The 13,301-nt window shown below is 32.6% G+C and overlaps 1 protein-coding gene across 1 annotated transcript in view; it reads left to right on the plus strand.

Moving 5' to 3' along the window:
• The first annotated feature begins 1,540 nt into the window (after positions 1 to 1,540).
• The window catches only part of PPP1R3A (protein phosphatase 1 regulatory subunit 3A), a 48,635-nt gene continuing 36,874 nt past the window's right edge, over positions 1,541 to 13,301 (plus strand). Inside the window, exon 1 of the mRNA XM_039860770.1 lies at positions 1,541 to 2,353. Coding sequence (XP_039716704.1) covers positions 1,566 to 2,353 — 788 coding nt within the window. The 5' untranslated portion in view covers positions 1,541 to 1,565. The remainder of the gene's footprint in view (positions 2,354 to 13,301) is intronic.

Genomic DNA, 13,301 nt, shown 5'->3' on the forward strand with positions numbered 1-13,301 from the left:
TATATAGCAAAGAGAATGGGCGAATCTCACAAACATATTAATCAAAAGAAGCCCAATGCCAAAGAGTTAGGTTCCATTTAATTAAGTTTAAAAACCAGAAAAACTAATCAGTGTGATAGAAGTCAAGATAGTGGTTACCTTTGAGAGAGAGGTAGCTACTGGGAATGGGTTTGAAATGGATTTCTGGCTGGAATGTTGGTATGTGTTTTTTTTTTGAACCAGTTAGTATTAAACAGCTAAGTTTGGGTTCAGGAAAAATTCAATGAGTTGTATATTTATGATTTGTAAACTTTTCTGTATGAATGCATTACTTTAAAAGTTTTGCTTCACTTGACACAAATTTTTATGAAGGCTTGCTTAACACAGTAAGTTTTTGTGAGGATATAAAATTCTGCTTCTGGAAAACAAAAACAAAAATAAAATACAAAAACTAACCTAAATTAGATTGTGGCACAAAATAATAAATGCGATAAATTTTAAAAAGCGTAATGTGCTGCTTTAAGAAATAGTGAGTCAGCTATCTCTAGATTTATCCAAGGTAAAGATAGAAGTGTTCCTATTAATAAATCTTAAGGGGATCTTTAAAAGTTGGTGGTTGGACAAAATAACTTTGTACGAGCTTTCCAAGTCTAGGACAATATAATTTTAACCTTATAATGAACCAACACAAACTCCCAAATGGAGTATACGATAGATTTGCCAAATGCATTTTAACTTTCAAACTGATTCTATGTGAAAGAACATATATTTCTCATTTCCTTATATTTTTGACAACATTTTGTTATATGATTTAAATATATATATAGCTAAACTATTGGGGTAAGCAAGAGATTATGCCTAGATTCTTTTCTATTCTTAAGAAAAATCTAAAATAATCTAAAGATATTTGACTGCTCTCTTGGTAAAAGATGACTCACCATGAGAAAATTTAGAATGGTGATAAATATTATTTATTCACAAAACCAAGAGTAGCTTATGAAAAATTAAGCAAGTTCTATTTATTTCTCACCTAAATAGTCAGATTAGGTATATATGATTGTATTGTTCATATAAACATCATTATGTATTTTTTATATTATATAGAAAAGAGATTTTTATCATAGATACTGATTCAGTTTCGGCTGAACTTTAGGTGCATAAAAGGGAAGGACTGGCACATAGTCTACTTTTAATTTATAGGACCAAATCCTCCGATTGTCAAATAATTATTTGCAAATATCAATAATTCTTAAATTTTTGGTTCGGGGACCTAGGATGAAAACTTTGTATACTTGACACAGCAAAAATTATTTAAAATGTCTTTTTGTAAGTCAGCTCATAAACACATGCAACATAAAAAACTGAGAGTTAAATCTGAAATATTCTGGTGAGAGTAACATGGATGCTATCATGTTAAAGGCCTTTGGAGGCAAGCTAGCATAGTTTACACGCCATCAGACCTATTTATAGAGCTGACTCCTTCTTGTAATGTGAACTGTAACATTATACTTATTTTAGCCTCTGTATCTCAAATATCAGCCGCTACTAGTTGTGCAGTTCTCCCTTATTTGATATCAGATAGCCCAATGGAGCCTTCTGAGGAACCTAGTCAGATTAACAAAGATAACTTTTTAGAAGTTCCTAATTTATCTGATTCTCTTTCTGAAGATGAAGACATTAAAGCTACCTTCAAACCTGGTTTCTCCCCTCAACCTAGTAGACGAGGTTCTGATTCTTCTGAAGATATGTACTTGGACACTCCATCCTCAGGTACGAGAAGAGTATCATTTGCTGATGCCTTTGGATTCAATCTTGTATCTGTCAAAGAATTTGATTGCTGGGATTTACCGAGTATTTCCACCAATTTTGACTTAAGAAAGGACATTTTCCACACAGAAGAATATGTTTTATCTCCACTATTTGATTTGCCTTCTTCAAAAGAGGATCTTATGCAACAACTTCAAGGACAGAAAGCGATACTGGAGTCAGCCGAGTATCTTCCCAGGTCTACATGTATGAAGGGAATTATTCGAGTTTTAAATATTTCTTTTGAGAAGTTAGTGTATGTGAGAATGTCCTTAGATGACTGGCAGACACATTATGACATTTTAGCAGAATATGTCCCGAATTCATGTGATGGTGAAACTGACCAATTCTCTTTTAAAATTACATTGGTTCCTCCTTATCAGAAAGATGGCAGTAAAGTTGAGTTTTGTATACGTTATGAAACGTCTCTTGGTACATTTTGGTCAAATAATAATGGCACAAATTATATATTGGTTTGTCAAAAGAAAGAACAAGAGTTGAAGCCTATAAAACCTCGGGAAGAAGTTCCTAATAGACAAATAAAAGGCTGCTTAAAGGTAAAATCAAGGTAGGTGAGGATATATCTTATCTTCTTTACTCTTCATAATCTTAAGTCTTTTTTTTTTATTTCACGTGCTGTAAGAGATAGCCTTTCTGTTTAAAAATATACTGTTCATTATGCAAATGCTGCGAGGCCTTAACAATCTCAATGCTGTGTTGTCTCTCCTCCAAATAGAAGGAAACATATGGTATAATGTAATAGGCAGAAGAGGGAGTTTAATGTGTATATTGTTTGCCTAATAAGATATATATGCTTAAGTTCAAACCATAGACTCTAGACTCTTAACATATAAAGCTATTTACATGTTATTTTGTCTTTTAAAGTATATTTATTTTCAGCAGTTTTTAAATGTCTTTGCTGTACTTCAGAACATTTCTGATTAACATAAAACTGTGTTTCAATGTACTAGTGCTCAGAAATTTTTAGAATTCCCCAAAAGCTGCAACAAACATTTTAATGACTGATTAAATCATACAGGGATGTTTGGAGTGATACATGTTAAGTTAATTATGAGAGCTATGACTTTAATAATAAACTAAGAGAAAGACATAAGCACATGAGTGATTTATGAATTATACATAAAACTTTATAATATAAATATAACCAAATGTAACATGGAACAAAAAGTAGTATAATTTAGTAAAAGTAAATAGAGCAGAATAAAAAAAAATGACTCAAATAGAAATAAGGATAATTAGCTTTATAGATTAGAAATTTGGGATATGACCCCTCATTAGTAACCATGCTCTCCTGTTAATATGAAAAATTAAAAAAATATATCTGGCATTCAGATCTCTCTATTGTAGAGTTGGCTAATTTCCATGATACAAGGTTAGTAGATAAAACATCCATGAAGACATAGTTCCCTTCTGCTCTGCAGTGCTCCATTAACCATAGGCAAATGTTTGATTACCCTTTGGGTTGTCTGCCCTGTTACTAGACCAAAAGATTCTAGTAACTGCACCAGAAATAATGTAATACGATGAAAAGAGAACTGTTTTAAGAATCAAGAAACCCAGATACTAAATGGAATTAAATAAAAACCTAAGGAATGACATTGAGAAATTTTTAACTTTATGCTTTAATGCCTTTATCTATTATACAGTAATAAATAATAACTACGAATTGTTATTCTAATGCATTGATGAACTAAATATACTATAGGTGGAAGCAATTCAATCATATAACATATTTCTATTTTTATTATCCTTTAAAGTCATTTGAAAGATTGGCTTACTCAACTTTGCAAATTATGCCAACTTTTTCAGTCCCCCAAAAACTTTTCTCAGATTTTAACTAATGTTATTAAGAGAAAATATAATCATAATCTCTACATATACTAAAATAATAATTTAGATATTTATTCAATTACTCAGCAACATAGTAGATATATAGACAAAATAGGTTCAACACTATTTAACAAAGTAATTTATATGCATAAGCATACATATATTAAATAGTTTACAAATGAGATCTTCACAAATATCTGTTAAACATGCCACAAGTTGCTCTATATGTTAAAGGAAAGCAAAATTTAGAAAAGGCAAAACTTTATTATCAAAGAACACATACAAGAAGCAGTGTTTAACTCAGGATTTTTCTTCAAGTGAAAGATCCAGTTTTAGAATTACAAGCAATACATGCTGAACTATGGTACATATAGGAGATCTCTTGATAGATGAAAGTTTACTTGATATCAGAACAAAGTGGACAACTGATAGGCCTAATATACCCAATCATATTATTGGAACTTCTATTCTAAGATATGTGTGTACGTGTGTATATATATATATATAGCATATATATATATATATATATATATATATATATATATATATATATATACTTCTTCTGTGTGTGTGTGTATGTGTGTATGTGTGTGTGTATGTATGTATACTCCATAGACACAGTTGTGCTCAGAACAGTTATCATTGGACTCATAGCAGACACCATTCAGGTTTCAGTATTGCTTTGGGGAAACACCAGAGAAGAACTAAACCACAAAACAGTCTAAAGTACTCTAAAGTTTCCTAATGAGTTATAAAAATGGAAAGAATCTCTCTCCTTTAAAACCACAAATACATTTTCTACATTTCTGTAAGTTAAAAATGACCAACATAATTCAAACCACATTTTGCAAAAAGCATTTGCCTCTGGAGGAGGCCTTTTGTGCTAAGTTTCAGTCAAACATGAATTTTTATATCTGATTTATATACCACTCAAAATTCAGTGTATAAAGGAAATCCTGACAGATCCTTAGAACAGCATGTGCCATAATATAATATTTATACAGCTTTTCCATGATATAATTTATATGTAATGGGTTTTCAAATAGTCTCAAAACTCACAAAAGAGAACATTATCAAACTTCTAAATGAATATTGCAGTTGGATTTCATTGCGAAGAAGTTGGTTAGGGAAAAATAACATACCTTATTAGTGTTATTTTACAAAGTATGTACTTTGCTAAATTAAAAATGAACTAATACTTATAAAAAATTATAGCTTCTAAAATTATCCTCCTCTCTCTAAAGAGTTACAGAATCTAAATGTGCCTTTTTTGAGCATTTCTATATTTTCTGTGTAGCTTAACTTGAAGGTCACTTCTTTCAGAAGATCAAAGCAGAAGAGAAAAATATGTGAATTTTTGCTTCATACATGCAAGTAGATAAATGATAGTATATGTCTGAGTTAAAATGAAAATAAAATTGTCTGAATGTAGAAAGTAACATCTAACTTGAATTCTTCTTACTACCAAAGTTAATTTGCTTTCAGGGTCTTAGAGATTTTATCTTCTGAAAGTGTCAATAATCCTTTCTAATAAGTACTGAATGTGCTGTGAGAATACGTTTAGTAAGGTAGGATTTCAGTTATGCCGATCACCCTAGGCACTATATTTTTTCTCTGGAGATTTTTTTCAGGTCAGAGATTGCAAATCTCTCATTGATGTGACTGTCTATTTTCTTTGATGCTTGTTAGTCTATCCACTTTGGACAAAAAGAAATATCTAAAGGAAAGGAAAGCAGAATAGGTAACTCATAATTGTGTAACTGAGAGTGACTCAGAGATATTTAATTGCACCAATAAGGCATGCATCATGAGATACGTGGTAAGTGTCACCACTTTTATGGTATTGGCTTATGTGATAGCAAACTAAGCAGCTTTCTGATCTACAGCCTATGGGATTTATTTCAAAAGAAATGACAATGATATAATTTACATTAAATGTGCACATAAATAAGCTAAAGTAGCATGCATAATCTCAAAGTTAAAATTGTGGGCTTCAGAGTTAAACATGTCTGGATTTTAGTCCAAGCTTTAGATTTTAGTCCACACATGCTAGCTGTGTGGCCTTAAGCAAGTTAAACTTTGTTTCTTCATCTGTTAATTGAGAACAATAATAGTACTATCTTATGGGGGTTGTTTGAGATTTATGTGGGATAATATATATAAACTTTTGATACAATTTCTGACACATAGCAAGTTATCAGTAAATGTTAACTGTTCTAAAAAGACAAAGCTAAATCTAGCTTTAAGTGAATCTGGAAAACCCTTGAAAAGCTCAACCTTCTCCAAATTTCCTATCTTATTTACTTTCAAGGTTCCTAAATTTTCAGCTTTGAAGACACATTTCTTTGTCTTTTTTCAGGATTTTAATAAATAAGCAAAACTAATTGAATGTAAATTTTCTGAGATGTGTGTCACCTTGCATCTAGACCATCTTAAAGTTGGAAGAGATCTTAATGACTATTAAAATTTCCATATTTAAGAGATGAAAAAATGGGAGACCAGATCAGAAAGGATAAAAAGGCATTAATTTTGCCGTTTAACAGAAAGGTGCTTTAATCCCAGTAAATATATACTTAATAGCTATGTGGCCTTGAATGTATTACTTTATTTCTCAAAGCTTCAGTTTATTCATGTGTGAAAGGGGTAATGATGCCTGATGTTGTGATGATTAAAGTAAAATAAGATTGTATTTTTAAAGTTTTCAGTACAATGTTAAGCATCTATAGTCATTAAACAACAACTATAATCACCATCATCTTCATTATCAAATCTTGTTCAGCTAATTTCCTGATTCTTGGACTTGTATTTCTTCTCAGACATCACGGTCATTCTTGTTCAGGTTCCAAAACTCATTTCACAAGTGTTTATAAAGGGTCTGTGTGTCAGGTACTATGTTGTGAGGCACAAATATCCAACTGAGAAACATGGCTGGAAACATGACCCTGTGAAGATGAGGAGGCCCCAAGTTTTTAAAAAGGCACCACAGGGGCTGAGATTGGGTAGGGGAGAGAGAGAGCATCAAAATTAAGCTCATATTCTTTGGGTATATAATGGAAACCATGGATTAAAAAATGAAATAAGAACCATTTACATTATATTTTGTGTTTTCTTAAATATATGATCTATAACTGATCTTGTATATTGGGTAGAGGAGTGAGCTTTTCAGCATCTCCCCCATCCCCCAGCAACTGCCAAATGTACATTCCTAACCATTGGATACACAGAGTAACTTCATCTGGTTTTGTATTTTATTAAGTGAAACCAATTTATTATTTTAAAAAAATGGAATTATATAGATATTGCATGGTATTTATAACTTGGTCAGGTAATGAAAATAAATTTCTGAAAGATTTTAATGACAAAAGAGAAAATGGATCAGTGGTCAATTTTTATACCTGAGAAACAGTACTAGGTACATTTAAGAATGGGAGCAAAGTACTTTCTAAGACATGATTTTAAGATTACAGAGAGTTTATCTTTCAGTGTGGTGAAATCATTAAAATGAGGCCAATAAAAGCATTAGAAAATGAGGCTTAAGATATGTTCAAGTCAGAACCATTGGATTGTGAGACTTCCTTAATTTACACTTACAATATAATCTGGGAGCCTGGAAATAGTGCAAAGAGGTGAAAATAGCCCCACGAGGCCTTTAGGATTTAACGTCTTCAATAGCTAAATTGTTTTGAGTTCACACTAATTGTGGAAACTAGGTCTGTATAAGGGAGGGACCTCTGGCAAGGCCACATGGAAATATAAAACACAGCTGCATAGAACTCGTCAGGAAGACTATTTGGAAGCTGCCAACTGGTTGACAGCAAGGAGCCAGAGAGCCAATAGTTCCCTTGGAGATCTACCAAGACTTCATGGCTTCCTAGTTTTGTGAAAATCCATGCCATTAGGCTTAGACTTTCCCTAGAGTAGTCTTGAACTTTTTCTGAGAGAGGAAAGAAAAGGTCTCATCATTCAGGGTTTCTCTCAAGTTCTAGCTGAAAAGAATCACTATGGATGTCATGCCTCACATGAATCATCTGGGATCTCTCTGAGCCTAACTTCCCACTTGAAGCCCATCTGCAGCCTGTAAAAAATGCAGCACGGCTCAAGAACTCTGAGTTTATAAACCTCCAGGCAAAAAAAAAAAAAAAAAATGATCGTGAAGTTGTACATAGTTTTTCATCTTCTTCCAATTGTGCTAACTGTGACTCTTGTCCCTGTTTAAAGTTTTTACACCAACACTCTAACAGGAATAATAATGTAAGAAAAGTGACCTCATGTCGCACACCTGAGGTGAGCCTATTTTGCCCTGTGCCCTGTCAGACTTAAAAGATCTTCTCTACTCTGACACCTCACTTTGAAACTGTGCCTAAATATATAGATAGAGATAGATAAATTAGTTATTAGAGATAGAGATAGAGATGATAGAGATAGCAATAGAGATAGATATATAAACATATATGTGTGTATCATCTGTTTATATGTGTATGCACACAGACACATATAACAGACACACATATTTAAATTTCCCTTTTTTAAATGCAGACACCTCTAGGATGTCAAGGGCTATCTCTATCTTACACCCAATTAAGGTCGGTTTCACTAATGGGCTTTGACTTTGTATTGAGACAATGGCAGTGGATAATTTTAGAGCAGAGAGTTCTATGAGATTTGAGGCAGGTTTGAGTACACAGTTGCAGTAAGGGCTCTGTAGAAGTGTGAGGACTCAGAGTCTGGAGTGTGTGTGTGTGTGTGTATGTGTGTGTGTGTGTGTGTGTGGGGTATTTTAGTATCAGGCATTGAAAAAGCAATGAAGCATAATGGAAACAGCACAGGCTTTTCAGTAGGGCAGATTTGGGCTTTCATTCTAACAAATTACTAACTATGTAAACTTGGATAAATTATATTTTGTATCATTATTCAAGCGTAAAATAGGGATAGTAATTTCTACTTGCCAGAGTTGCTAGAAAAAATACATTAGCTAACATATGTAAGCATCTACCCCAGTTGCTAATACTTTGTAGATGGCATAGGTGATAAATTCCACATTTTAAATAAAATCTTGTGTGTGGTGAATCCTATGCCCAAGATTAATGGGGGGATGCTTTCTTTCTTCAATATCGTTTCTGCTGCCAGGACCCAGACTAACACAAATAGTTTCAAAATTGCTTATGTTATGGGTTCAGTAAACTTTCGATCACTAACCAGGGAAACTAACTAGTAGTCATGGCATTGCTTCTACAGGAAAAAAAAATATTTCCAAATTCTAGCAACTTCAGAACATCACCTGTTTATAAGTTGAACATAGGTGCTTTTTAAAAATGAACAACATTGTTTTTCGTAAGGTAGTTCTTAAGATGGTTCTTTTGGACTAAATGACTGAGTTGACTACACATGATTTCAGCTTGTCATCCCTGTATGTCTATGAATAAAAGATAAAATTGAATTTTATATAATTCTTTTTCTCCAAAAAATATATACCATTGCATTTTGGTCATCCCTTTGTTTTACACATTCTTTACCCCATCACTATATAAAAAAAGAAAAAGCTCCTCAGAACATATCTCTCATATCTTTTCACATTTTTATTCTGCTTCTCTAATGATTTTACTTGGTAACTGGCATGGTATTGTTATTACCTATTCTATAAATAATAACTGGTTTTGAAATCTTGATCATACTGGCCGGCGATTTAAGGGTTTTATGATAAATAGAAATAGATTGCTAAATTTAACTGCTCTACTACATTGTTTAGTGAGAGAGACTAATAGTACATTAAACAAATCTGTTTCAGGGAATTTTACTATTCCATCCCCCTCAAGTTACTCTGCAAATGGTCTGTCTGTGTTGTACATCAGTGCTATTAAAATCAAAACTAGAAATGGAATTCTAACATTGTAAACAATAGTTGTCCTATGTGCAGTTGTGGAGACTTTTTTACTGTTTTTCACTTTTAATTTTTATTGTGGTGACATTAGTTAATGAAATTCAATGTTTCAGGTGTACAATTTAACAGTATATATATATATAGCATTGTGTGTTCACCATCCATAGTTAGACTTGTTTCTGCCACCACATACTTGATCCCTTTTACCCCATCTACATCCCTCCTCCTCCCTCCCCCCACACTCTGGTAACCGCTAGTCTATTGTCAACGTCCATGAGTCTCTGTTTGCCCTGTTCGTTTATTGCTTTTAGGTCTATAACCCACATGTAAGTGATATCATGTGATTTTCAACCTTTTCTGTCTGGCTTATTTTGCTTAGCATGATTATCTCAAGGTCCATCTATCATGTTGCAAATGACAGTATTTCATCTCTTTTTATGGCTGAGTAATATCTCATTGTATATATGTACCACAGCTTCTTTAGCCAATCATCTATTGTAGGACACGTCAGTTGCTTTCATGTCCTGGACACTGAATATTGCCACTAGGAACATCAGTGTGCAAATATCTTTTGAATATGAGTTTTCAAGTCTTTAGAGTAAATACCCAGTAGAGGGTTTGCTGGATCATATGGTAGATCAATTCTTAGTTTTTTAAGGAACCTCCACACTGTTTTCCATAGTGGCTGTACCAATTTGCAGTGCAGGGAAAAGAATCTGTTCAGGTCCTCTGTCCATTTTTTGATTGGATTTTTTTTTTTTTAGTGACCAAAGCAATTTATTTATTTATTTTTACATTCAAATTTCAGTGTTCATAAAGTTTTATTAGAATACAGCTATGCTCGTTTACATATTATTCATGACTACTTTCATGCTACAATGACAAATTTGCCTTTGTGGTAAAGACTGTATGTCCCACAAAGTCTAAAATTTTACCACCTGGTTTATTGCAGCAAAAGTGTGCTAATCCCTGTACTATGGGATAAAGTCTAAATCCCTTACTAAACAAAAGGAGACCTTTTAACATCTAGCCCATGCTTACATACCCAGCCTAATCTCCACTCCACTACCTGTGTTTGAAACCCAGAAGACCTGCTTAAAGTTACACTATCTCTTGTTTTCAAGTGTTTATATATGGTGTTCCCTTTTCCCAAAGCCTCTTTCCACTCTTCCTCAAATTCTTGACAAAATTCTACCTGCAGTGTATGAGGGTTTCTTTTTCTCTGCATCCTCTCCAACATTTGTTATTACTTGCCCTGTTGATAACAGCTATTCTAACAGGTGTGAGATAGCATCTCATGGTGGTTTTGATTTGCATTTTTCTAATAGCTAGTGATGTTGAGCATCTTTTCATATATCTGTTGGCCATTTGTCTTCTAGGAAGAAGAGTCTGTTCAGGTTCTCTGTTCATTTTTTGATTGGATTGTTTTTTGTTGTTGTTGTTGTTGTTATTGAGTTCTATGAGTGTTTTGTATATTTTGGATATTAGGCCTTTATTGGATGCGTTGCTTGCAAATATATTGCCATTCAAATGGTTGTCTCCTTACCATGTAGATAGTTTCTTTTGCTGTGTAGAAGCTTTTTAATTTGAGATAGTCCCATTCATTTATTTTAGCTTTTACTTCCCTTGCTTTTGAGGTCAAATTCATAAAATCCTCTTTATGTCCAAAGTCCACAAGTTTAGTTCTTATGTTTTCTTCTATGCATTTTATTGTTTCAGGTCTTGTATTCAGGTCCTTAATCCATTTTGAGTTAAGTTTGGTGTGTGGTAATAGACAACAGTCTAATTTCATTCTTTTGCAGGTGCTTTCTAGTTTTCCCAGTACCATTTATTGAAGAGGCTTTCCTTTCTCCACTGTACGTGTCTGGCTTTTTTGTCAAAAATTATTTGGCCATATAAATATGGGTTTCCTTCTGGACTCTCGATTCTGTTCCACTGGTCCGCATGTCTGTTTTTCTGCCAATACCATGCTGTTTTGATTATTGTCACTTTGAATTTAGGAAGAGTGATGCCCCCAGCCTCGTATTTTTTTTTTTTTGTCAGGATGGCTTTGGAAATTTGGGGTCTTTTGTGCTTCCCTACAAATATGATTTTTAAATTCTATTTCTTTAAAAAAATAATCATGGAATTTTTATGGGTATTGCATTAAATCTGTATAATGCAGTTGTGGATTTGAATTTTATTTACTTTTTTTGAAATTTGCAGTAGTCAAAAAGATCAAAATAGCCCCTGATTCATATGTGTAAAGCATGCCAACTAGTATATGCTTTTCCTAATTATGTAAAACAAATTTTATAGCCCATTTAACACTAATGGTATACTGATTTGTTGAACAGAATTAAGCCAAAATAGAAACCTGACCTAATGACTCTAAATCTATAGAAAAACTTTGTGTTTGTGTGTGTGTGTGTGTGTGTGTGTGAATTTACTATTAGTTACTTGTTTGGTTAATGAATATGTGCAGAGGACTGATAATGTAAATCCAGTTGATCATTTATTTAGCAAATTTAACATAGAAAGCAGTATAAGTAATACTGCCCATCCACATTCAAATGAACCTTAATGCATTGATTTCTTGTGGAAAAAATACACACACATCTACGTATGATCTTTAACCTTGTCTTCTGTGTGTGCGTGTGTGTGCGTGTGTGTAATAAATATAATAAAGGCATTCTTCAGTTAGTTCATTTTTTCCTAGTATTTTATGTTTTCTACACTGGTGATATTCAAAACTAACTTGACTAACCAAGTTAACTTTTTAGATAATGCCATTTATGTAAATATACAAGGCATTTGTTTATAAATCTCATACAACTTATACAGTTCAATAGGACCCCTACTCTTATTGTTGATTTATCCATATTATGGGACTTGCCTTTACTCTTTCATTTCTTTGTTATACTTCCTTTAAATCATCAGTATTCTGGCAATATTTTTCCATGGAGTAGCTATTCCTAGAGTACAAAAAATCTTGCCCTAAACAAAATGGTTTGTTTTTCATGTTTGCATCTAATGAAATTTATTTATAGACAAAGAAATTAATTTAGCAAAAGACTTAATGTTCATGAGATATTTTTTCCCTAGAAGAAAGAGGATTTTTGCCATATGATCTTCTATATCTGTTTACTCAGAATGTTTACGATGTCGGCATTTACAAAATGTTGGCCTTTTTGTGAACTTTTAGATAACTTGTATGTATGTGTGTTATCGTCCCAAGTGGACTGCAAGTTCCTTGAGGTCAGGAATAGTATATTAGTCTAAACATCATTCCCCACAGAGACCTACACAGGGTTTTGCACATAAAAAGCTTTGAAAAAAACATTAAAGGCACTGGTTTGATAAGGCCTGGTAAAATACAAAAGTAACTTCCAAATAATTAAAGAATGAATCATACTTATTATAGTTTTAATAATGAGTGTTTTTATTGTTTTCACTGTCTTTAAAAATCAGATGCCTTCTGGTATACCTCCATCTGTATATTCAGGTGTCAAATTAATTCTTTTAATAACCAAAACAAAGCATTTCTTCTCCAATATTAAATATTTTTCCTTTATTTTATATTTTGTTTAAAGTCATAGTCATCATTCCTGTTATCCAAAGAAGAAAATTCAACATGATAACTGATTTTTCTTTTACCAATTCCTATTAATTTTATATCCATATTCTATTCTTTGGCTATAGAAGAAATGGTTGTTCATTCGATAAAAAATAAAAATTATTTTGAAAATTAAGGGTGGAATAGAATATACAAAGATCATATTTACACGTTATAAGAACAACAGATAAA

The sequence above is a fragment of the Pteropus medius genome, unplaced genomic scaffold (assembly GCF_902729225.1).
Source record: "Pteropus medius unplaced genomic scaffold, Ma_sr-lr_union100, whole genome shotgun sequence".
In the NCBI taxonomy this organism is placed as follows: domain Eukaryota; kingdom Metazoa; phylum Chordata; class Mammalia; order Chiroptera; family Pteropodidae; genus Pteropus; species Pteropus medius.